At 36.3% G+C, this 24,886-nt stretch overlaps 1 protein-coding gene across 8 annotated transcripts in view; it reads right to left on the minus strand.

Moving 5' to 3' along the window:
* The window catches only part of lpp (LIM domain containing preferred translocation partner in lipoma), a 244,430-nt gene that overhangs the window by 68,327 nt on the left and 151,217 nt on the right, over window positions 1-24,886 (minus strand). For all 8 annotated transcript variants that reach the window (XM_083569446.1, XM_083569448.1, XM_083569443.1 and 5 more), the window contains 2 exons: window positions 22,910-23,016; window positions 14,803-14,925 (listed from right to left, as the gene is read on the minus strand). In XM_083569446.1, coding sequence (XP_083425572.1) covers window positions 14,803-14,925; window positions 22,910-23,016 — 230 coding nt within the window. The remainder of the gene's footprint in view (window positions 1-14,802; window positions 14,926-22,909; window positions 23,017-24,886) is intronic.

Genomic DNA, 24,886 nt, shown 5'->3' on the forward strand with positions numbered 1-24,886 from the left:
TCTCTCTCTCTCTCTCTCTCTCTCTCTCTCTCTCTTTCTATATATTTTTTATTATCTCTCAATCCAAATATCTATGATTTCTGATAGTTTCACACACACAAAAAAAAAAAAAAACGAAGAAAGCATCAGCTGTCTGTTTCAGACGGATGTGCGACTGTGAATGCGAGACATCAAAGGTGTAAAAGGAACACAAAGCTCTAACATACAATCAAATCAGAATGAACGCTGCCAGAACCCAATCCTAATCAGGGCTAAAATCTGAAGGCAGATGTAAAATTCTGAAAAGTGTCTGAAGGCAGACACGGAAATAAATGTTGCTACTATAAGAAAAAAAAAAAGTTCAGAAAGACATAAAATCATATTGAACTGCTGAAAGTTTTTTCCCTCAATAAAAACAGTGCCTGGTGTGGAACAAATAAATATAGGCACTTCAGCCCTGGCATATGTGCTTCCAGTTTGAACAAAACTATTATGCACATTTGAAGCTCTGCAATGAATAAGGCACTAAAAACTAGGACTTATTTTCAAGTCAAGTTTTTTTTTTTTACATGTATAGACGACTGAAGCACAGAAACTGTCGCAGAGCAGCTCTGAGGATGTAGCTTTGAACATGTATATTTACAAATGCAGAAAGAGAAATCCCGGTGACATCATGAGGAAGAAACCAGACTCGAAAGCAAATCAATCCTCTTCAAATTAAAATTATAATCTGTAAAACTAATTCTAAACCATAGACATAAAGTCTAAAACATATTCAAGCACTACTAGAAAGCAAAATAGAGCTGAATATAAAAAAAATATATATATATGGATTTTTTGTTGTATAGCGGCTTCTGTATTGTATTGTATTCTAAATTGTCAGTGTATGTTTGATTAATTGACTCACTTTCACTCTGAGGCGATGTTATTATGCGATCCCCGTGCTCTGCTCAGGCCAGTTCGCACCAAACTCATTTAGTTTCTGAAGCCTTTTTTTGACGTGTATCATGCAGCGGTTACGTTTCTATTTTAACAAGCACTTCAATCCCCACCAGCAGCTGTGTGTAAAATACGAGCCATTGCATCACACTGCACTGTGCTTAGTGTTGTCTCTAGTATTGTTTTTCCACTTGCATGTACAAGTAAAGCATAACCTCCAACAAAATCAATTTAAATCACATTTTCTATACACTCTTTGCACCGTTAGCATTACTACACCCTCCGGTCACTTTAATAGCAATATCTGTACACCTGATTATTTTCCATTTAGGTAATCATGTGGTAGGAGAACAATGCATAAAATCATGCAGACACAGGGTCAAGAGCCACAGTTAATGTTTATATCAAAGACCACCATGCAGAACCAACAAGCACAGAGCTGTTTAGGGCACAACAGCAAGTTGAAAAAAAAGTTCATTCAACACGTGTTTGGTAAGCACTCCGGAGCGTTCCCATGTGACTGATAACTGGATATTCCATGATTCTGGCAAATGCACTTTACATACACAAGCGCACATTCAAGGTTCCTGCTTTACAAACTCAAATAACTGTTCATCTTTATTTTAATCCCTGTCTCCTCTATCTTTATCTCTTTGATTAATTTTGCTCACAATCAATCGTTCTGGAAAAATCTATAAATTCTAAAGGGAGGACATTTTCATTCCTTATAGCCTAATTAACTGCTATACGCTTATGAAGAGTTGGTCAGAAATATTTCTCCGAAACTTGCTACTGAGCATAAACATTAATCCTCCTGTTATTTCGTTTGCACACAACAGGATTAGGGTCTGAGAGCAGTATCCCTGCTGACTACACCTTTAAAGCAGGCTGACACTTTCTGATTTCCATCTTCCAAAATGATGAGGGAAAATTGGAGGGAAGAAAGCCCGAAAGCCTCGAAATGAGATTCTCATATTGTGTCAGGCACAGAGAGTTTGAAGAGTGTGTGAATTGCTCTTTTCTTAAATGGTGGAGGTTATAAAGTTTTTGTGCCGGTTAAATCAGATGCTGTTTTTTTTTTTAAGTAAACTCAAGAGGGAACCAACTGTAAAATCGTAAATTGACACACACCCCAAACGAAGTCTGGAAAACCATAGAAAGACTATCTCAAGTTTTACATACTATTAAACAAGTATACTACTGATAACTGATAACTACTGATAACCAAGAGTGCTGACTGACCAGAGACATCAACATGTGTGTAGTGACTTTAATTCCACTCAGTTTATTAATAGCAATTTAACAGCTACACTATATGAACAAAAGTATTGGGACCCCTGAATTTCCAGCTATATGTGGTTCTTCCCCAAACTTTTACTGCGAAGCATTACATACAGTTGCAACACCAATTGGACTAGGAGACCCAGACCAGTTCCAGCATGACAACGGCTCAATGCACAAAGCTAATTACATGAAGATATGGTTTACATCAGATGGAAGATCTTCAGTGTCCCAATATACAACTTTGACATCAACCCAACTGAACACCTATGAGATTAATTGGAATGCTGACTGCACCCCAGGCCTCCTCACCCTACATCAGAACCTTTCTTTGTGGCTGTAATTATTATTCAGCATCATCATAAATTTTGCCTTCTAATCCAATTAGATTTGGAGATTCAACAGTGCTGCAGTAAATGATGGATATTATAAAAGAGGGTAAGTGCACCGAATGAACTATGTGCATGTGTGTCAAAATTGGCAACAATTGTGCCTGCAAAGTCTAAAATCAGTACAGTGAGATGAGAATGGAATTTGAGAGAATTCAATCAAAGCAGATTTCCCCTGGTCTAATGCTATCCAGCCAGCAAATGGATTCCTTAATTACAAGTCAGTGACAAAGCACAAATTGGAAACAGGGGACTAGTTAAAAAAAAAATGCAAGAAATTTTCTCAAAGACTGATTTTTTTTCCCAAGTAAAGAGCATGTATGAGATTCTTCAAACAGCTTTCAATTATTTTGGTCAATAGTTTCGTAAAGTAGGTCATTTCATCCAACCGTAAATTTTTCAAAGGGTGAAAAAGGCTCAGATTTACAAATATCTAGCTTGGTAGTATGGAACTTTCAAACACACTGTGTTTTGTGGGCTTGCAGCTGAATTGAAGAAAAAAAATGCCTATAAATGCCATCAATTACCAGATCCACCAGGTTGAGTTTTGGTTAAAGTTTACACTATCAATCTGTCCAGAATGCTTGTGTAAAAAGCAGCTATATATTTTCCGCTGGTTATAAAGGTCAAGATCGTCAAATCATGACTGAATATCTACAGTAGTTACTGTTTTAAGGCTTAACTATTTGTGATAACTGATACAAATACTGTAAGATTGCAGTGGAGCAAAGTTCAAAACTGTGTAGAGGAAGAGAAAATAAAAACACATACTTTATTGTGCAATCATCGTTAAAACATTCTAACTTTGTTGTCTGATAAGGTGTGCCATCATTTCACTACACTAAGCAGACCACCAAAAAATCATAATAAATGCACTGTATGGTGCTTTCTTTATGTTTTAGTATGAAATGATCCGAAACTTGTGAAAAATTCTATAAAATATATTTTCAGACAGGTGTGTTTACAAACTCACTAAGAGCTGATTGACGTCACAGGAAAAACCTGTATACCTGCCATTACACCATCAGGTTGTCTATGGACCAAGCACAAGCTGCACACAATGCATTTATAAACGTGAAGTCATCAACACCTATGCTAAATACCAAAAAGCATAATTGATACAAATGAATGGATCTTGATTCTAATGTAAAATATCATGATTTCTTTGTCATCAAGAATTGCAAAGCCGTAACCTGGCATCAAAAATACTCAAGCTTCCAAATGTCCAGCCTGCAACTAGACAGTAAGTGGTGACTGATAAGATCACACATTCACTTTTATTCTAAACTAAGAGGTTTACACTCTCTGTCTTTGTTTCGCTCGCACTTTCACTCTTTTGAAACACAAAGCTTTAGAAATGAAGCTGTCAGTGTAGCAGAAAACACAGCAAATCTGCATGAGAAGGGTGGGGGGAATCAATATTTCATCTGGAATACTGTACAAAAACCACTCCCTCAGTGCAAATCAAACAGACTGGCCATTGAAAGGTTTGACTTTTAAATTTACTTTTAAAGCCTCTTGGTGAGAGCAAAGGTGATGAATTACATAATGGCTAGATATTGGCTTGGTAAAAAGTTTCCTGGGGAGGACTGAGGGTGAAGGCTCTGGAATATCCTCAGGAAAACTTCAATTATTTGCCCACTTTAGAAACACAGTAAGCCAGTTCCTTACTACACTATTACACTTACCATTCACTTACCATTGTGATCAAATAATTCAAAAACATTATATGGATAAAAGTTTGTGGACATCTGACCACAAGATAGTGTGGACATCGCATTTTACATTTAGTCCCCATTTGCTGTTATAAAAAAACACCACTCTTCTGGGAATATGCTCCACTACATTCAGCATTGTGCCTGTGGAGATTTGGGATCATAAGACTCAGGGTGAGGAAACCTGGGGTGCAGTCAGTGTTCCAATTCATCCCAAAGGTGTTGAACAAGGATGAGGTCAGAGCTTTAGAGCAGGTTTGGGTCTCCTAGTTCAACTGAAGGGAACATTTTATTGAACCATATCATAAGACATCAAATACCATTGTGTGTCTGCAGCTTTTTAGTAACAGTTTGGGGAAGAACCACATATGGCTGGAAATGTCAGGTGTCCCAATACTTCTGTCCACATAATATGTATTTGCTATTACATATCTGTGTGTGCTTAAGCAGTACGAGGTATGTGATAATAAAGAAATAAATATGTTATATACATACATCAGAGTCGTTGACTGCGTGTTTGTTGCATCTGGATATTTAATAGCAAATAAAATAAGCTGATTAAAAAAAATAAAAACAATAAATCACCTTAGCAGGATCAATAATGTCTTTGTTTGACTAAAAGATATACCATAAACTAAAAAATTTGTAATTTACCAAAACGAAAAAGTAGAATTCCTCTCTATGAAAACTGCAAAATTCAGACCTTTTTTTTTTTAACTTCTTTAAACAGAAAAATAAAAACTGAAAATGTACTTCAAACTTTAAAAAGTATATTTTCAAGCAAATGAAGCAAACACAATTTCATACATTTGACCTTGCTGTAACCTTGACCATGTTCACCCTACTTGTTCGCATGTTCAACGAGAATCTCAGACAGAAGGAGAGCCTTAATGACAACTGAAAAAACATAATGCCTTAACCAACTGGTGGTAGAGACAAAAAAAAATTACATATATAATGAGAATTATCAGTAAAAAGATGCAAAATCTTTTGCGACTTTAAAGCAGCATTAATTTTCTTAACAATGATTGAATGAATAAAGGAATGAATTAATAAGCAAACAAACAAACAAACGAAAAGAAAAATACTCTGGGCCTCAGTGCAGCATCATTATTTTATATGCTGCCATTCATTACTGAGGCATTTCTGCTTATTCATTTCATGTAAATATTAAAGTGTTTAAAACATTCCTCTATTTAAAAAGAATAATTAAAGCAAAGGACAAAGATTTATAACTAAAACTATGAATTCCTTTGGACAGCACTTTAAATATTAGAACTTAATAGGCTATTTATACACGTTTTTAAAATGTTATTTATTTATTACTTTTTCATTATTTACTTTTACTCGAAAGAAGCAGTCACTACTGTTTGACATTTTTGAACCATTGCATATGACTTTTGGCATAATCTTCTGTTGTATAGGGTGTATCAACATTGTGATCAACATCGGATTAGGACTAGTAATGTAAACATGGCTACATTTGAACACTGATGGCTGTAAAACCTATTCAGAGCAAGATTGTTTAAAGCTAAAAATTAAATAGAGATCTTTCCCCGTGTTCTGCTTATATAGAAATCACTTCACAATCAATGTTAAAAAAAAAATAATAAAATAAATAAATAAATAAATATTAGTGATTTTCTAATACGACCCTAAGAAAGTCAATTATTTTCTGCTTTGAGACAATTTATACCAATTTAATTGTTGAGTGAAACAACCAACAACAAAGACTTTTTAATGTAAAACAACAAAGAAATGAATTTCATAAATGATCCACATAAATCAGAGTTCTATAAGTTAACAGAACTGCTCGTTAAAGTAAAAGTGGGGATGGTATGGATAAATGGTGGTGTTTGATAGTAATAGAAGGCCTCAGTTGTAATAATTATTTGTGTCTGCCGTCTTCTTTGTGAAAGAGAAGCGAGCCCCAGAAAGACTTCATTTTTCAGCTGAAATTTTCCCTGGCTGATGAGAGGCTCTTTTGTGCTCGGCTCCTTTACACTTTTCCTAAACAGTTTATGATTTTTGGGGAAAACAGTAGCGGCTTACTGAATGGAAACGTGGGTGGGCATGAAAGCAAGAGTTTGTGTGCGGGAGAGAGAAGCAGAGGAAGAAAAAAAACAATCAAACAAAGCCAAGAAACATGGGGGTTGATGATTGCGTTACATCATCAAAACAGAAACCTGAAACCATTTACATGTCAAACCAAGCTATATCAAGTCATAAAAACAAATCATACAAAAGCCAAAACTGTCACCAAAAAAAAAAAGAAAAACGTAATTATAGTAATTCGCAAAACCTCTGCCTATAGATTGATGCATCATTCATGAAGTGAAAAGAGGAAAAGAGAAAAAGAGGAAAATGGCTCTCAACGAGTGCATTTCATGTGGACATAAATATCAGAACAAATATTGGGAGCTGTTTAAGAACAGCATTTTCCTAATAAATATTCAAAACACAAACATGTAAGATGGAGTTTAATACAAATACCACCAGGTTTTACTGAAACAGCTGCTTCAAAACTTTTGTTTCGGTAGCTTAATGTCATGATCACCAGTAGTAAGGTATTATCTGCAAAAAAAAATCTCTTTTTAATTTAGCTTAACAAATCCTACATGTCTATCCCCTGATGAGGGGTCTTGCTCTATAGTAGTAGCTTGTTGAACCATATTAATTCTGAGGTGAAAATTTGTTGTGGTCATGACAGATACTTTCCAGAGTTGTTTTACCAACTTGGGGAACTTTATTCTCACAAATAAGACAGGCAAAAGACTTATTCCATTGTTATTCACTATCAGGGTTCCTTAAGAAGTAAAATGCTCTCGTACATTTCTGATTTGCTCTCTGCATTCAGCTAGCTGATTAAAAAGAATTCATACGCAGAGGTCTTGAATTATTATTTTTTGTTAGCAGTCAAGCAGTTAAACATGATGATATAACTTCCTGCTTCAAAACAAACAATGTCAAGAATCAAACCCCAGTCCAGAATCTGTTTAAAGCTACTCTGTGTCCTATTGTGTGGACGTCAAAGTAGATCTTTAATTTTTATTTGTCGTCTTAATGTCACACTAGGAAATCTAAAAGAAGCCACTTATTATGGGTACAATCTCTTTTAGTGTCATTTAATACCTCTTGAATGCATTGGTACCCTTTAATTATACACAAACACTGCATTTGAGCTCCAATGAATAGATTTAAATGAGACTGTTCACGCTGTTAAGCGAGGTCATCACAGTCTCATTACACTCGGGTTTTCTTGATCTCAGGCCAGTGTTCATGACTGTAATTGAAGGAGTTTATTAAGAGTTTAGATTAGCTCAGGGATGACCTGCTATTTATTTATTTATTTTCTTATAATCATAAGTACATTAACCACCACACATTTTGTAATAACTTTATAAATATATCTTTTTTTGAGCAGGCCTGGTGTTGAAGCACTGGCTTTACTAGTGCACCCTCAGCCCCCTGTGTGGATTTCTAATAAATGTATCAATGGCTTGCATTCAGGAACTAAAGCTGACCTGCAGTAAGCAGGAAAGAGCTACATGCACCATGACCTTCACAGTCTCCTGTAATGTATCACACAGTCAGCGCGTACAAACTTCTGTGGTTTAGTCTGAATCAAATGGAACTGGAGAAAAACAGGATGTGCTTCAATACTCTTAAGCGTTCTGCTTTAAGCCCCGTGAAAACATCAACACAACTCGAAGAGTTTAATTTTCATTCCTTTTAAGAGCTGCCGCTTTGATTGTGCCGTTTCATATGTGGCATCATTTGCATGCACAAATAAGCAGTTGCAGCTCTTTTCAAGGGCAGCGCCTCGGAGTGATCTGAAACTAAAGCGACGCATCATCCTTGACATTGACTGGCTTGCTAATGTCAACAACAACAAACAACCACCAATCACCACACAATAACATGTAACCGAGCAAAGGCACTTCATCTCGCGTTCACACAAATCAGCCTTCGTAAAAGCTGACCTAATTTGGACAAACAAATCTTGCATGACAATTTCTCTAAAGTCAGATAAGTGTTTTTTTGCCCAACAAGAATTACGATAATGAAATGTGTACCACAGCTTGGCTGAATGCTTGAATCTGTTTGGCCAGAATTATTTTTCTTTAGCAGGATTGCTTATAAATTACTGTTTTTATAGTAACAGTTCATAAACTGAGATTTATGGTCAATTCTACTCATTACCTAAGACTAATAAATGAAATAATATTCAGGAAGAAAGAAATAGTTTGGATAAGAACTACATATAACTTTTCCATCCAGTTCTTCTCCAAACTGTAACCATAAAGTCAGAGGCACTGTATAGGACGTCTTTAAATGTGGTAGAATAAAATTTTCTCTTCACTTGAACTAGAAGACCTAAACCTGTTTCATGACAATACCCCTGTGTATAGAAAGAGCTTCATGAAGATATGGTTTACATGAGGTATAGCGGAAGATCTTGAGTGGCCTGCTGTAGAGCTCTGAGCTCAACCATGTTGAAAGCCTTTAGTATACTGTAAATTGGAACACTGACTTTCTTTTAATCAATTTGTAAAAATAAAAGTAGTGGACAAAATAAATCAAATCAATATGTGTTGTGACTACACTTTGTCCTTCAATTTTTACACTTGCACAAAGTCGGGGATTTTGTTTAAACAGAATCAGGTTTATAATTAACCAGTTATCCAAAGCAGGTGATAATGATCATTAATTCCATATGCTGTGAAGGAGGTTTAAAACTAAGTAAGGAAAAGCCTAGCAGCAGGAAAATAACCCAAAGCATACAGCCAAAGTCATTAAGAACTATATTGAGCATAGAGAAGAACAATGAGTTCTGGAAGTGATCGTTTAGCCCCACAGAGCCCTGATCTCAACATCCTTGAGTCTGTATAAAATTACATGGAGAAAAAGGAGAATTTGACATCTACATCCGCAGAAGAGCTGTAATTAGTTGTCCAAGATGTTTGGAAGAACCTTCCCACCAAGGTGTGCAAGTGTACTTCAAACAGCATGAAGAAGAAGATGCTGTTTAGGGTGGTCCTACCAAATATTGATTTGCATTTTTCTTCTGTTCATTTGTTTTACATTTTGCTAATTGATAAAAGTGACTACAGACACTTATTTTTTGAAAGAATTCTTACTTTACAGCATTTAATGCATATATATGAAAGAGCTGGATGAGGTATACCCAAGTCAGTACAACCTAATTATCAGCTCTATGTGTGTGTGTGTGTGTGTGTGTGTGTGTGTGTGTGTGTGTGTGTGTGTGTGTGTCAGTGTGCTTCAAGGTGTCTTATAAACAGCTGAATCATTGCCTAGAGTTATGACAGCTTCTTGCTTATCAAACAGGCCGGATGTGACACTGCAGTGCAAGAAACCACTCGGCCAAATTGACTAAACTGCACATTTTACTGCACAATTTAATTTCTGCTGTGCTTGTGGCCTGAAGAACATTTCCTCACCATTGACCTCAGCAGCTAGCAAAGAAACTTCAGACTCTTTCCCTGATATTTGTTCAGACCTACCCAAATAAGAGAATCCTCAGAGACTGTTAACAGGGTAAAGTATCACTAGAAAAATCTTCAAGACCGAGTGCGGCTGACCCTGACACCGACTAATCACACACTAACACTCTGAGCTGTGAAAACATGCATCGGCTGTCTCTTGATTAACATTGGAGCACATGGACTGTATTAGCTCTTTACTTTAATCATTTATATATTCATTACTTTATTGTAACTGTATTTGTGTGTGCGTGTGTGTGCACATTATTTTGTAATGGTTAATCTTTTAAACATTTAACAATTTTGCTGAACACAAAGTACTCACAGAGGAAAGAATGATCAAACAATAAACTGCGTGTATTACAAAATTATTTTTTTTTTATAAATAATTTAAAAATAATTAAAATAATCTAAACTTTTATATTTAATCTTAAACAAATTTTTGCGAAATAATATATTATCATTATGTTATTATTATTTCATTATTATTATTATTACTATTATTATTATTATTATAAAGAATTATCATTTATAACTTTACTTTTTTTTCCCCAAAAACACTGTATGTAATATCTTGCATATCATTTTTTTTATTATTATAATGGCAATATTTTATTTATAACTATCATTTATAATTTTTAATTTTTTTTTAAACACTGCAGTATGTAAGATCTTGCATATCATTTATTTTATTTTTATAATAGCAATATTTTAATAATAGAAAAAATATGAGCATCCCTAAGGCAGAGTTAATGGTCCTAATCATGAACACACACAATTAATGCTGCTCGACTAAAACTGGGAATTTCGACAGCGTTTCGACAGAGTTACACATAGGTGCAATTGCAATTCACTAGTCCACATACTGTAGGGGCATGTTTTTTGGGAGGTTTTGGGAGGAAAACAGAAAGCCAAATGGAAGCCCATAGATACAACGGATCTTGCAAACACACAAACACACAAACACACACACACACACACACACACACACACACACACACACACACACACACACACACACACACACACACACACACACACACACACACACACAGTAATCAATCTCAGATTCTGCCCAACACAGCCCTTGCATTGATCCTTGCTTGAAAAATATAATTTGACCAACCTGCATGACAATTTCCTAGCTGATTAAAAACAAATAGTTCCTGCTCCTCAATTCCAACACTGATGTTTACTATAATGTGAAATTAGACAAGTGTTTTGATAAAATAGCTTAATTTAGAACATTTACAAATGTCTTTTATTTCTTTCTTTTTTTTTTTCCATGTGCAGACTAAACACTCATTACTGATCAGTAGATATGTCTGGTTTTATTTAGAGGCCTCCTGAGAGCAGCTAATTAAAAAAGACCTGAAGACACACACAAATAAGAACTGCTTTTATGCTTAGAAAAAAAATAAATAAATAAACCTGCAAATCAGTTCAGCGAAAGCTTCACTTCTGTGGGCAAATCTCATCAATCTAACAGGTGGGAGTCAGTTGTTCCAAATGAATCTAAATGCAATGGCCTACATTCATTGTGTCGAACTATTTAGCAAAGTGCCCTAGGCTTCAACTTGAGCGGTCTCTAAACTTCATTTAACGTCTATTAATGATATGGGTCATTATAATTTTAGACTCATAACACTTTCCAAAAATGAGAAATAACTGATATACTTACAAAAACATGAGTGGCTTTGTATGTGTAGTTCCCTAACCTCAATGAACTTTGTAGTGGATCGATTAATTGATTGGTGGATTTGACCGGTCCGACGATCGAACTGACCGAGTTGAAGGCTATTTGTCTGTGCAAACCTTTTTACATTGGACACAGCATTTAAATACCAAACCTCTCTACATGAAAAATACATTAAGGCTCTATATTCTTATACACTATACAGACCAAATATTCCATGTACATGCCACATTTAGTCCTCATTAGATGTTATAATAACCTCTGCTCTTCTAGGAAGATGTTTCACCAAATTGTGCTTGTGGAGATGATCTTCCATTCTATTCCATGTAAAGCACATCTTCATGGAGTTTGCTTATTGAACAGGGGTTTTGTCATACTGGAACAAGATCGAATCTCACAGCTCGAGTGAAGGGAAAATGTAAATCATACTAAATTTAAAGACATCCTATAGTTTTGTGTGTCTCTGACTTTGTGGTAAGAGTTTGTGAAAAGAAAAAAAAAAAGAAAAAAAAAAAAATAGTATGACATGCTGGAAATCTAGAAAAATCATGTGTCCCAGCACTTTAGTCTATATAGTGTATAAAGTAGTTTGGGGTGTATTGAACTTTGACAACTTTCTTATGTAAAGTCACTTATACAAATTCTAAACAGAGGTGTGTGTGTGTGTGTGTGTGTGTGTGTGTGTGTGTGTGTGTGTGTGTGTGTGTGTGTGTGTGTGTGTGTGTGTGTGTAGTACACAGGGTTACACAAGAAACTGCCTGTGTATGAAAGATTAATTGTCCTTACATACTGTAACGCAACCAATCTATTTTTATTTACTCTAAGAATTTATACCAGGAAACCATACAGCAGAGGATCACCCTTCCCTTAAAGTGCTCTAAGTTGAACCCCTAAAGTATTCTAAGTATAGAGTGCATGAAATATAGTACAGAGCAGTTAAGTCAAGTTTATTAAAACATTGTCTCAAAGCAACTTTACAGAATTTTAAGAGTTGAGGTGAATGGTGTGCAATTATCCCTGATGAGCAGCCATGGTGACTGTACATAAATTGTAACTACTAGTTCAATAGTAAAAGACCTGGGAGTTATTTTAGACAACAACTTGTCTTTTAAAAAATCATATCACCCATAATATAAAAACAGCCTTCTTCCACCTTAGAAATATTGCTAAGCTAAGAAACATGTTAGCTATATCGGATGCAGAGAAGCTCGTCCATGCGTTCATGACCTCCATTCTGGACTATTGTAATGCATTACTAAGTGCATCATTAACAAACAAGCTACAGTCTGTCCAGAATGCAGCAGAGTTCTCACAAGGTCAAAAAAAAAATATGACCATATAACCCCAATCCTATCATCCCTACACTGGCTACCTGTTAAATCTTGAATTAACTACAAACTAATGCCACTTACTTACGTAATCCTAAAGCGGTTTAGTTCCCATGTGTCTATTCAGTTTTCTTACACCTTACAATCCGTCACGCTCTTTCAGATCTCCAAATTCCGGACTTGTAGTAGTTTCTAGAATAGCAAAATCCACTAAAGGTGGTAGAGCATTCTCACATTTAGCTCCTAAACTTTGGAATAGTCTTTCTGACAGTGTTCGGGGCTCAGACACGCTCTCCCAGTTAAAGTGCAGTTTAAAGACATATCTTTTTATCGAGTCCTACACATATCACATCACATATCATAACCTTGTGCTCCAGTACATCTGATCAAACGCACATCAACTTGTGCTTGTTAATATCATGAACAGCAGCTACGCTAATTCCTCTCCACTGCTTCTCTTTCTCTTCCCATCCCAAGGCATCCTGGGGTTGGGCCAGCCCCAGTCACGTCCCACCTCATGAAGATTATGGAACTTCTAAGAGTAGATGCCGGCTCTGCAAACATCCCAAACCATCTAGAGACGTACCAGCATCCTTGGGATCCCACTGCATGTGGAGTTTAGACATTCAACCTTTTTGAGTGTTCAAAGGCTCTGGCATGTAGAAGCTGGTGTTGGATCTATGATGATCTCAAATGTTGATCTATTTTATGAGTTGCTCAGTAGCTAATGGTTCCATAACGTTAACTGACCGTATAAGACTGTAGAAAGGACATTACTCATAATCACACACTCCGGTGCTCAGGGTGGTTCTCACTCTCCGGTGTTTTGTATTGTTTTTAAGACTTATAATTACACTCTTGATATCACCCAAATGAGGATGGGTTCCGCTTTTGAGTCTGGTTCCTCTCAAGGTTTCTTCCTCATAACATCGAGGGAGTTTTTCCTTGCCACAGTCGCCACAGCTGCTCATCAGCAAATAAATACACATAATTCACTTGAATTCTTTAATTCTGTAAAGCTGCTTTGAGTCAATATCCATTGTGGAAAGCGCTAAAAAATACATCAGAACTTGAATTGTGCACTCATTCCCAGTATTAAAAATCATACCTGCCAATTACAACAATAAACAATAGAACTTGCCCATCTGCAGGAAGTCACTCATCATCAAGACCTAACTTGCATCACAACAACCTCCATGGCCACAGGTTCCAAAGTCAGACACAGACCCAGCAAAATATTCTGCCCGGAACAAACCAAGCACTGTAATAGAGCTGATTAACTAATGAGGGGCACAGTTTTACAAATTTTTTAAGCATGAACCTCTGTGCCAAATCCTCTGTTGGTGGTTTATCCAATCGCATGCATTTATGTGAGTGATTTAGCTGACGGTTTATCGGACCAGAGAGAGAGAAAGAAAGGTCAGAAATGGAAAGAGAACGTTTAAATATTAAGGGACAGAGACATTATTCCCCCGTATAAAATTCGAAACAGATGTGACTCACAAAAAATGATGCACAAAAACGTTACAGGAGTGGGAGGATATGAAGGTGTGAGACAAATAAAAGGCCTGTGTGTAAAGACTCGAGTAATTATTCAAATGGAAACCCCCGTTTTGTCTCGTTTTGCCTATTCGCCGATGTCTACATCTGATCTTTATTTTAAGGGCTGCCAGGTTTTACGGTGACTGATGATTCCTGCAAGTGTTTATTATTGTGATTATTAATATTACTATTCCTATTGTTGCTGAATAGTTCGCTTTCCTTATTCCTAGTTCAACTGATTGACCCAGGACTAGTGTTTGTAGCACCTCCTATTATTTGTACTACATCACACAATTTATTTTGTGGCTCATGCAGATCATATTGTTTCCTGTCAGACGATAGAAAGCACTCTTTGTCGCCGTCTTCCTGTCATCTCTTTAAGTAGCATTACGCAGGCACTTTAAAAGACTCCTTGCGTGTATACGCTACCTGTGTTGAGCGACTCTTATACGGCGAGCTGCTCTCCAGATCGGCAAGAATGCTGGTCAGTGAGTCGATCTCGGCATCTAGGCTTGAGCGTCTCTCCTCCAGGGTCTTCTCTGGCCCTTTGATCTATAAGATAATAAACACGGTGCATGTGAAAATGGTAAAACATGGCAAAAATAAATAAATAACCTGTAACATCACGTGTAAAAACGCGTGACCTGCAAGGAAACGTGGCATACGACAAGAACATTCTACTACAAAAGAATTTAAATTGAGAAAGTGAGATTGTTTTTTTTGTATCCCGCAGACGAATGTGATATTTTCAGGTTGTGTAGATCAACCACATGTTTTGGTGTTATTTCTTTTTCGGGAAACTCGAAAGATTTTATCCACATTGAACAAGCTAGTGGCTTGCTTTAGCATGAAAACAAAGAAAAACAAACAAACAATAATCCTTAATTTCATCGTTTAAAGAAACGCTTTTTACAGAAATGCTTTTTGCTGTGATTTTTATGTGAAATTAATTAAATAATTTGGGTTTGAGCTTTGTTAAAGAAGTCTAATAAAAATGATAGCCTTGATGCAGACAATTCCACTGGCTTATTCAAAAAAAAAAAAAAAAGAGTGCATTCAGAATTTATATCTTAAACAATTGGTATTTAAGGTCTAGTCTGCATTTATGCAACAGTGAAAGTGGGTGAATCTTCACATATCAGACTTTTGTTACTGTTGGATGCTACATTTATTGGGATTAAAAATGATACATGCATAAAAGTGCGTTGGAAATCATAATGGTTTCCAGTTTACACGAGAGGAAAAATAGTTCATCTGAAGTGCGTGGATAAGCAACAGATTCTGACTATTGCCCTCTGCACATGTGCAGGATGAATGAATGAATGAAGGAATGAAGGAAAGAAGCGAAAAGAAGAAAGGAGAGTAGAAGACAGGCAAAAAAAAAACAATCGGAAAGAATGGAGAGAAGAGAAGAAGCAGCAAGTTGAGAGGAGAAAAGAAGAGAGGTGAGGATAAGAGAGGGTGAAAGAGAAAAAGAGAAAAGTGAACACAAAAGTAGAGAAGATGAGAAGATAAAAGAAGAGAGAAGTGAAGAGACAAGAGAAGAAAAGACAAGAAAAATGAGGGAAGAGTTCTCTCTTCTGCCATTTGCGGAAGCAGGAGGGAAAAAACGAGTGTTGAGGAGATTAGTAAAGATGTTAGAGAAGAGGAGAGGAAAAAAGAACAGAGGAAAAAAGTCAGAGCAGAAGGTAAAGAAACGCTTCGCTCTAACGACAGCATCTTAAATAAACACACTTTATATAAACAGACTAACCGCTGAAAAGCTCCATCCAAACAGGAAAAGGAAACAAAACCCAAAACTGAGAATCAGATAAAAAAAAAAGGAAAGGGAAGATGTGCACAATGTACTGAAACTGCAAAAATATGCAGCATTCTGCTGCACATACATCCAATTATAACATCAGACTACATTCAGTGTGTGCCAGCAATCAGAATGATAGGAAGCGACACTGTTTAGAAGCATATAATAGAAAAAGACTGGGCTCCTCTCATCTGGAGGTATGTTCCTATGGAAACGGAGGTGTGATTCATGGTTACACCATTAACAGGTCAATAATGACCAATTTGTCAGATATTTTATTGTTGCAGAATCGAGGCTTGGGGGTGAATTGAGGATCCTGTTCTCCAGCACAGAGCATGCTTGAGTGCTATGCGAATTACATAATTAACACTTCGGCAATCGGCTTCATAACAGCAGTAGAGTCAAAAAGTCAGCTCAGGCTCAGAAAAGATACAACAGAACAGACTATGCAAGTCGGCCAGGAAGCTAAGATTAAATAAAAAATGGCCAAGTGTAAAGATTCTTAGTGCAGAAAAAAGGATGGAGAACCTTCGTGCCGAGAATCTACATTCGATAATTGCATGCGCCTGCACATCTGACTAGTGTGCATGAAGTTACAGGAAAACAATAGAATTTGGCTTGTGGTGGGGCTTGCGTATTCAAATTTCCCTCTGCACTTTGACCTCTTCCTCTTGTTAGTTCTGCTTAGGCACAGAAATAAGTCAACATCCCTTTTCCCCCTTTAAATTCAAGAAGAATGTGGAGAATTGGAACAGGAGAAAGCTGTAGCTCATGTGGTCCAGCACTTTACTACAAAAAAAACCAACACGTGTGCGAGCTGGCATGTGACAAACAACTTCTATTTGCAGAAAGAACGGATTAAAATGAATTCATTTCCCCTTTTGTGCTCTGTAGCGCTTTTCATCTCGAATAAAGGGAGAGACAATAATTAACACAGATTAACAGATGAGCTGTACTCTTAGAAGGTAAACTAACAAGATAGATCATTCAGCAGAAGATGTTAAATTTGCATTTCCCCAAAAACACATTATGCCTCATTTTTCGACTTTGATTTTCTTTATATTCTCTTGTCTGGATACCTCATTATTCCACCCGAGACCTGCTGCTGGTAATCCTACAAATCTGTGTCCTGTGCCTATTAGAAGAAGACCCGAGAAGAGAAGAGAAGAGAAGAGAAGAGAAGAGAAGAGAAGAGAAGAGAAGAGAAGAGAAGAGAAAAAAAGAGAAGAGAAGAGAAGAGAAGCCCCAACTATAATACAGTAATCCCCCGCTTTACTGTAGCTCGAATCTCACACCCCTGGTTTGTCGCGGAATTGCATTTGCCATATAACTAATTTGTTTAGCTGATTTTCCCGGTCTCTCACGGATAACAAAAAAAGTATAAGGGACAGTTTATTGAGTTTTATGTTAAAATAATGAAATGTATTTATTATTTCATTAATTATAAAATAAAGTAAAATGTTAATACAGTACAGTACTGTATACATACATTTCGTAATTTTTGGGGTAGCGTCCGCCGTTTGTGGTTTTTCGATTATCGCGGGCGGTTTTGGAACGTAACCATCACGATAAACGGGGGATTACTGTACAACACCAATTGCAAAAAAGATGAGACGACGTGAAATGTAAATAAAACAGAAATCAGTGTTTTGCAAATCTCATAAGTCCATATTTAATTCACAATGGAACATAGAAAACATAAAATGTTTAAACTGAGCGTATATACCATTTTTAGGTTATTTTAAATTTGATGGCTGCAACACGTTCTAAAAAAGTTGAGATGGTGCAACAAAAGACTGGGGGAAAAAAAGTTAATGGAAAAGCATTTTGCAATGAATGAGGTTAATTGACAGTAGGTCAGTAAGATGATTTGGTATAAATAGTGTATCTTGGTGTAGTGAGAGGCAAAATCTGCGTAATAAATTGCTGGGAAACAAAGATGTGCAGAGCTTCACCAATTTGTGAAACACTGTGAACACAGTTTGCCATGTCATTAAAAAATGCAGGTTAAATCTCATGCCAAGAAGAAGGCATGCATTAACATAATCCAGAATGCCATTTATAATCTACTGAGGCAAACTGAAAAACTGTTATGTTTTCAGATTAATCAAAATTTTTATTTCTTTTTGTAAACCATGTACTCCATATCCAACGGACTAAAGAGGATAGGGATCATCCGGCTTGTTACCAGAGTTCAGTTCAAAAAGCCGCATTGCTGATGTTATCGGAGTGCATTAGTGCCTGTGGAATGGGTAGCTTGCACATTTAGAAAGACTTCATCAATGCTGAAAGGTATATACAGGTTTTAGAGCAACAAATGCTTCCATCCAGAAAACGTCATTTTCAGGGACAGCCTTGCATATTTGAGGAAGACAATGCTAACTACATACTGCATTTATTAATTAAAATAGCATGGCTTCCTAGTATAAGAGTCCAGGTGCTGATCTGGTCCGGCTACAGTCTAGACCTTTCACCATTTGAAAACATTTTCGCATCATGAAACGGAAAATACAACAAAGGACACCCAGAACCGTTGAGCAGTTAGAATCCTGTATCAGACACATATGGGACAACATTCCTCCACCCAGACTACAGCAACTGGTCTCTGCAGTTCCCAGATGTATATGGACAGAACACATGATGTTACTCAGTGGTAAACATGATGCTGTCCCAACTTTTTGGAGACCTGTTGCAGCCATTAAATTGAAAATTACCTTTTATTTTCCTAAAAATTTTTAATTTTCTCAGTTTAAGCATTTAAAATGTTTTTTTTTTTTATTATAATTGTGAATAGAATATGTATTAATAAGATTTGCAAATAATTGAATTCTGTTTTTATTTATATTTTGCACAGTGTCCGGACATTTTTGGAATTGGGGTTGTAGAAAAGGACAGGAGGTGAAGAAAAGAGGGGGAAAATATATTAGATATTAGAAGAGGAGAGGTAAGAAGAAAAGGTGAGAGGATAAAAAAGACAAAAAGCAAGGAGAAGAGAAAATAATTAGATAAAAGGTAAGGAGAAAAGAGATGGAAAAGAGGGGGAAAAGGGGGAGAAGAGATGAGACAAGAGGAGGTTTATCTTTAACTCTATACAGTTGTACAAGAGCAATGGATTGCAATTGCACTGTCACCCAGAAATTGGCGCTACAGTGTGTTTTTCATGCCACTGTCACCTCATGCTCATTACGGATCTAAATCTACACCTGGATTTCTGTAATTCTCAGAACACACCGTACTGTACTGAACTCAGAAAGGTCGCTTGTTAAAACACAAAGTACACTCAGCGAGGGTTCACCTCCACAGCACTGCTATACGATATGCTTCCTAATAAAAGAACAGCATAAGTAGGTTATACTATAAACTACAAAATCTGAGGGCTTGAGCATTTTCTCCAATATTTTACTTTTACACTTACTAGGTTAAGAGCTAAACAGTGTCACTTCAGCATTATTATAACCTCAAACTGACCTTGAACTCTTAAACTAACAGCCTTCCACACTTTCCTCCACCATCTTAAGAACGTGTTTCGATGTATGTAAGGCATTTTATGGAATGCTCATTTAAACCAGGAAATGAACTCACCTGATTTTTAAATAAATACAAATAGGGCCAAGGTCACAGCAAGGTCAAATGTCTGAAATGGTCTTTCTTCAAAAGCTTCCTTGAAGGTTTACAGTCACAGTTGTTACACACATGTAACCCATTCTTAATGCTGAAGGCAAATTTCTTACTCTTTTTGCTTATTTTCATATTAACCTGGTTGAAAAGCAGGTAACACAACCTGCTAGTTTATTGTCCTTTCTGTGTTTTGGTTTAGCTATGCTTAAGTAGATGGTGGAGTGAGTCATGTCAAGTCAGTAATTACAGAGCAAGATGGTTTTTCTAAATCATATCACCTGATGGACCACAGACATCAACCAAGATCTGATCTATCTATAATTTTTACAAGGAGAATGAATGAAAAATGGTTTATTGAAAAAAAAAAACCCAATAATAATAAAATTTATATCCTGAAATTCTATTCCTTTTGTACTTGAATGCTGGACAATCATATAAAGCATTTCACTGCATGTCGTACTCTGTATGTATGTGTATGTGATGCATAAAATTTACATTTGATATGAATTTGAATGAGCGTTCATAGATGAATGAGAAAGATGCAGATAAGTGAAAGCCCTGACACAACCGAGCAAACAAAAGCTGTGACTTAACTTAACACAACATAGTCACCTCTGCGTTTAAACAAACAAAGATAAATGTAAAAAGGAAATCTGGGAAATCTAGGAAATAACACCATATCATAGTTGCCCACTGTTGAGGAAACAAATGTTTAGTCTAAATTGTTAGTTCACCATGTATTATCACATCACTTGGTTATTTATTTTTCCAAGCAACCAGATCACATGATATCAAAGCACTCGCACAAACTTTTTTTTTTAATAATTGATGATTTTGTGAATTTTTGACCCATGTAAGGACTTTTAAAATGTCAGAGGTTCCAAATCCTCACATGATCATGTCTCATGCAAGAAAGACGCCAGGATTCCTTATATACAGCTATTAACATCGTATCGAATATGATATCAGAGACCTCTTTATCAGATCATGACATGGTGCTAACTCTGGGTGTGCTTTCATGATCGCTGCTGCCTTCATATTCAGTGTTAATAAGTAGTGACAACGCTAAACAGTACTTTGAAAAACATTTGTGCAAATGTGATTAGGACCCCAAAAAATGACAGTGGTGGTGTGTAAAGTCAAGTCATGAGTGGTTTAAGTTTAGAGAGTGGAAGCAGGGTTTGGGCATACTGCAGCATTAATCCAGCAAACTCCTTTTCACTTATTAGAAGTCCTGCGACTGGGATGCGAGTTTGAGTTGTTTTCAAAAAACTGCTTGTGATCTGAGCTGTGTCTCTGCTATCAGCAGTTTCAGTTCATGACTTTAATGAAGCAGAGCGAAGCAACAAACAAGGCAATTAACTGTGAAGCAGTTGTGTTTACCGGCAAACGCAAACCATGATAAACGATTAGAAATGTAATACGCTGTAAAATAACCCAGTTACAACAGCTGCAAACAGCATTACAGACATTAGATAAAGGGAAATACAATAAGGCCATGGAGATATGAAAGCGAACGAGTAGGGAGTGTGTGTAAAGGCAGCTTCTTTGCAACTCTGTAATCACTTTGCAAAATGAATTTGCCTTATTAACTGTGTTAAAAATGTTTTTTCTAAACATGTGAAACATGTTACAACTTTATACATTGCCTGGCATTCGAGTACTTTAATAAGATTATCATGGTATCAATAGAATGTGCTCATTTACATTAACTTGTGTATAATATATGCATGTGTAACATCACACGCTTCTTAATTATATATACTAGATCCGAAAATGCTCAAGCTAACATAGTTGGGGGAAAAAATTGCTTGATTAGTTCTATACATTTATTATTTTTAATGTACACAATTAAACCTTTTTTTGTCTCTTGTCATCTGTACAGATTGTGAAGGTTTTAATCTCTGTTTTGAGATTAACATCAATGATGTGATGGCACAGAAGTATCATAAAGATACTATCAAATACTTTAATCGAATCATGAAAAACAAAAAACTCGATTTGGTCATTTGTGGTTGAATTCCGTCCCAGTGACATGATGGAGTTTTCCAGACCCCCATGGCATAAACAAACTCTGCCACATTTACTGTATCTAGATCCACATACTGTATAGGCCAGAGATGCCCAAACTAGGGCACATGGGAAAAAATGCCTCTGACACAGATCTTTATTCCTAATTTAGCATTTAACATAACACTTAGGTTTTTATTTTAAGCAAACTAAGTGCTACATAATATCCTCACTTTGCCAGTAGGTCAGCTACAGCCCAAATGGGAAAACGGTTTGAAAAATAAGGACCAGCTTCATGTCTCTCATGAGAGATCACTGACATTACAAGCATATGGCTGTATAGTTTATAGCTTGAATAACCGTATTAGTCATTGAACTCTATGATACTATAAATAGGATTTTTTTATATTCTTCCATTGTACTACACGTTTTATTGACAAAACAGAAAACTTAAAAACGTTAAAAATAAATCTACATCAATCATTCATTCATTCGTATATGTAATTATATTATAAAATCATAAATGTGGAACATTTTCTAATTTAATATAGTATAATACCGTTATAATAATACTGTTATGATATATAGAGTGCAACATTTACTTTCGGCCCGTGGCCCCTCATAGAAAATGTTTGGGCATCTCTTGTTTAGATCATTTAATATTTTGGGATTAGATGCTGAATGCCTTATAATCTCACTAACGGGAATCACCCAGTAAACAATGGGTTCCCTTTTAACTACTGTTCCCCTCAAGGTTTCTTCCTCATATCTTAAATCTCAGAGATTTTGCTTGCTCCTTCTCTGTCTTTTCTAGCTTGTAGATTTAGGATCTAAATCTTCTCTAAATCACCAAATGAAAATATGGAAACATATGAGCTAACGTTCTTCTTAAAGGTTTCCAATGGAGGAAGTGACTGAGGTGAGCCAATAGGTGTCAGTCTTCACTATAGGCTCAGTGCCACTACAGAGAGGTCAGTGGAATCGGATTCTGATAAGGAACAGGGCCATAAGCAAGTATTCAATAGGGCTGAAAAAGATACAAAGATCGTGTAAGACGTTCGATCTTACAAGGTCCCTTATGGATGTGAGAGTGGATTACAGTCTCACCTGAAATCCAAAGGAGCTCTCGTCCATTTGTGGTGGTGGAGGGAAAGACGAGGAAGATGCCATGCCGCTGGTGTCCACTACAGGTGGAGGTGGCAGAGGATAATCGCCTGTAGATTTAAGAAAGCAGGGCCCAAAATTATACAGGTGAAAATTGCTATAAACCATGTGGATAAAGAACTTTAAAGATAAACATAAGAATGAACAATAAAGCAGTATTGCATGTAGCACGGCTTCTAAAATAAAATCCTGTATTACAACAGGAGGATGCAATACTTCTAGATTACATTTTGATCTGTAACAGAGACAAAATCTTTCATAAAACAAGTGCCAGTGCGTGTTAGAGTTTGAACTGATAGTCAATCCATATTCTTCCATTATTGTGATAAATTTGCTCACCAACTCTCCCTATGCATTGATCCGCGAGTGTTTACTAAGACTGAATAAGTAAACTGTGTGTCACATACAAGTTAAACATTATGTTTGTACAGCCAAGAGCACAGCAACGTGTGAAATGCAGAATTCTAAAGTCCAGGGCTAATCCCTGGATTGGGTTGCTCTAGAGGTTTCATGCAGAAGATCCTGTCTCTAAACCAGATCCTACTTGGCTGTACGCCGAGTTACATTCTATAGTGAATGGTTTGAACCGCTGCATGTCTAGGGACCAAACCATAATAACGTGTTGCAAATTAATGGCTATCTGACCCAGCAGGAATTTGTTATGTAATTTGTTCTTTGATGAACCTTAAAAATAGCCTTTTTCTCCATTTATTAAAGCCTTGTATTTGCTTGTATTTTATTAGAGTCTAATTAACGTCATGGATGTAGTTTATTACAGTTTTGTGGGCAAATTAATAAACTGTGGTCAAGCAATGGCTAAATAAAGAAGTTACCCAGTCACATAAATTAAACACAAGTTCTTGCACGATGCTATTTCTTTTCTGAAGGCCCCCCCCCTTAGTTACTGGTACTCAGCAAGACTTCTTAAGTGGTCATGAACTGGAAAGAAAAATATGTTAAAGCCTCCTTACCAACCTTTATTCTTCCTTTTCTTGGCCTACTATCTAAAATCATAAATGTGTAAGAGAGCATTTGCTGATGAAACAGCCTAGAAGTGGGAATTATTCAGGGAACAGAGTTTGTTCTCTTTACGGACAGAGCAAAAATACTTCTGCAGCTCTTAGACTTCCTACACAGGCGCTCAGTTTGTCTTAAATGGCAACTCAAATCCAAAATACTAAGAATTTGGTCTCATTCACTACCTTAAATCACAGGCCTGCCTCAACTATGCACATAATTCTACACTGTCTCTCGATGACCTAATGATTATCAAAGGATATAAACAAACCAAATCATTAATAAAAGGAAGAAAAAAAAAACTGCTGAAGTGCTTACAATGACACTATCGCTACAATAAAAAAACCAACATAAAGATCAGAAAGTCCGAACCTGTGGCATTTCTCTAGAAGCCATTTTGCTATGCTTTGGTTTCAAATGACCTTCAGCAAGCTTGTGCAATCTGCGATAGTGTAATCTCTTCAAAGAACAAGCATTTCTCAGATTGACTTTTAGGTCAGGCTTTGTGGAAATGTGTATTGTATCCTAAAATAAAATAATAACTAGTCTGTTATAACTTTTTATAAATTACGCTAAGCCACTTCAACCACTCATTGTACCCTCTCCAGTGTTTATATGTATAGAAACTCACCATACCGGCCATACAGTACCGACGATCCTTAACAAAATATCTAGCTTTCATTAGAGATTCAACATTTCACACATAAGTGTGGTCAAGAACCTTCTTGTTTTATAGCATGTTTTATAGCATGAGACTTCTTGACTAACAATGCAAATGGATAACCATATTTACCAATACTATCTTTTTTTTTAAGAAAACATTTAAATGAGCCATGATTTATAAACATTCTTTAAGTTTTTTTTATACATAAACCAACATACAGTATTGTACATGTATTAGAT

The sequence above is a fragment of the Silurus aristotelis genome (assembly GCF_946808225.1).
Source record: "Silurus aristotelis genome assembly, chromosome: 2".
NCBI lineage: Eukaryota > Metazoa > Chordata > Actinopteri > Siluriformes > Siluridae > Silurus > Silurus aristotelis.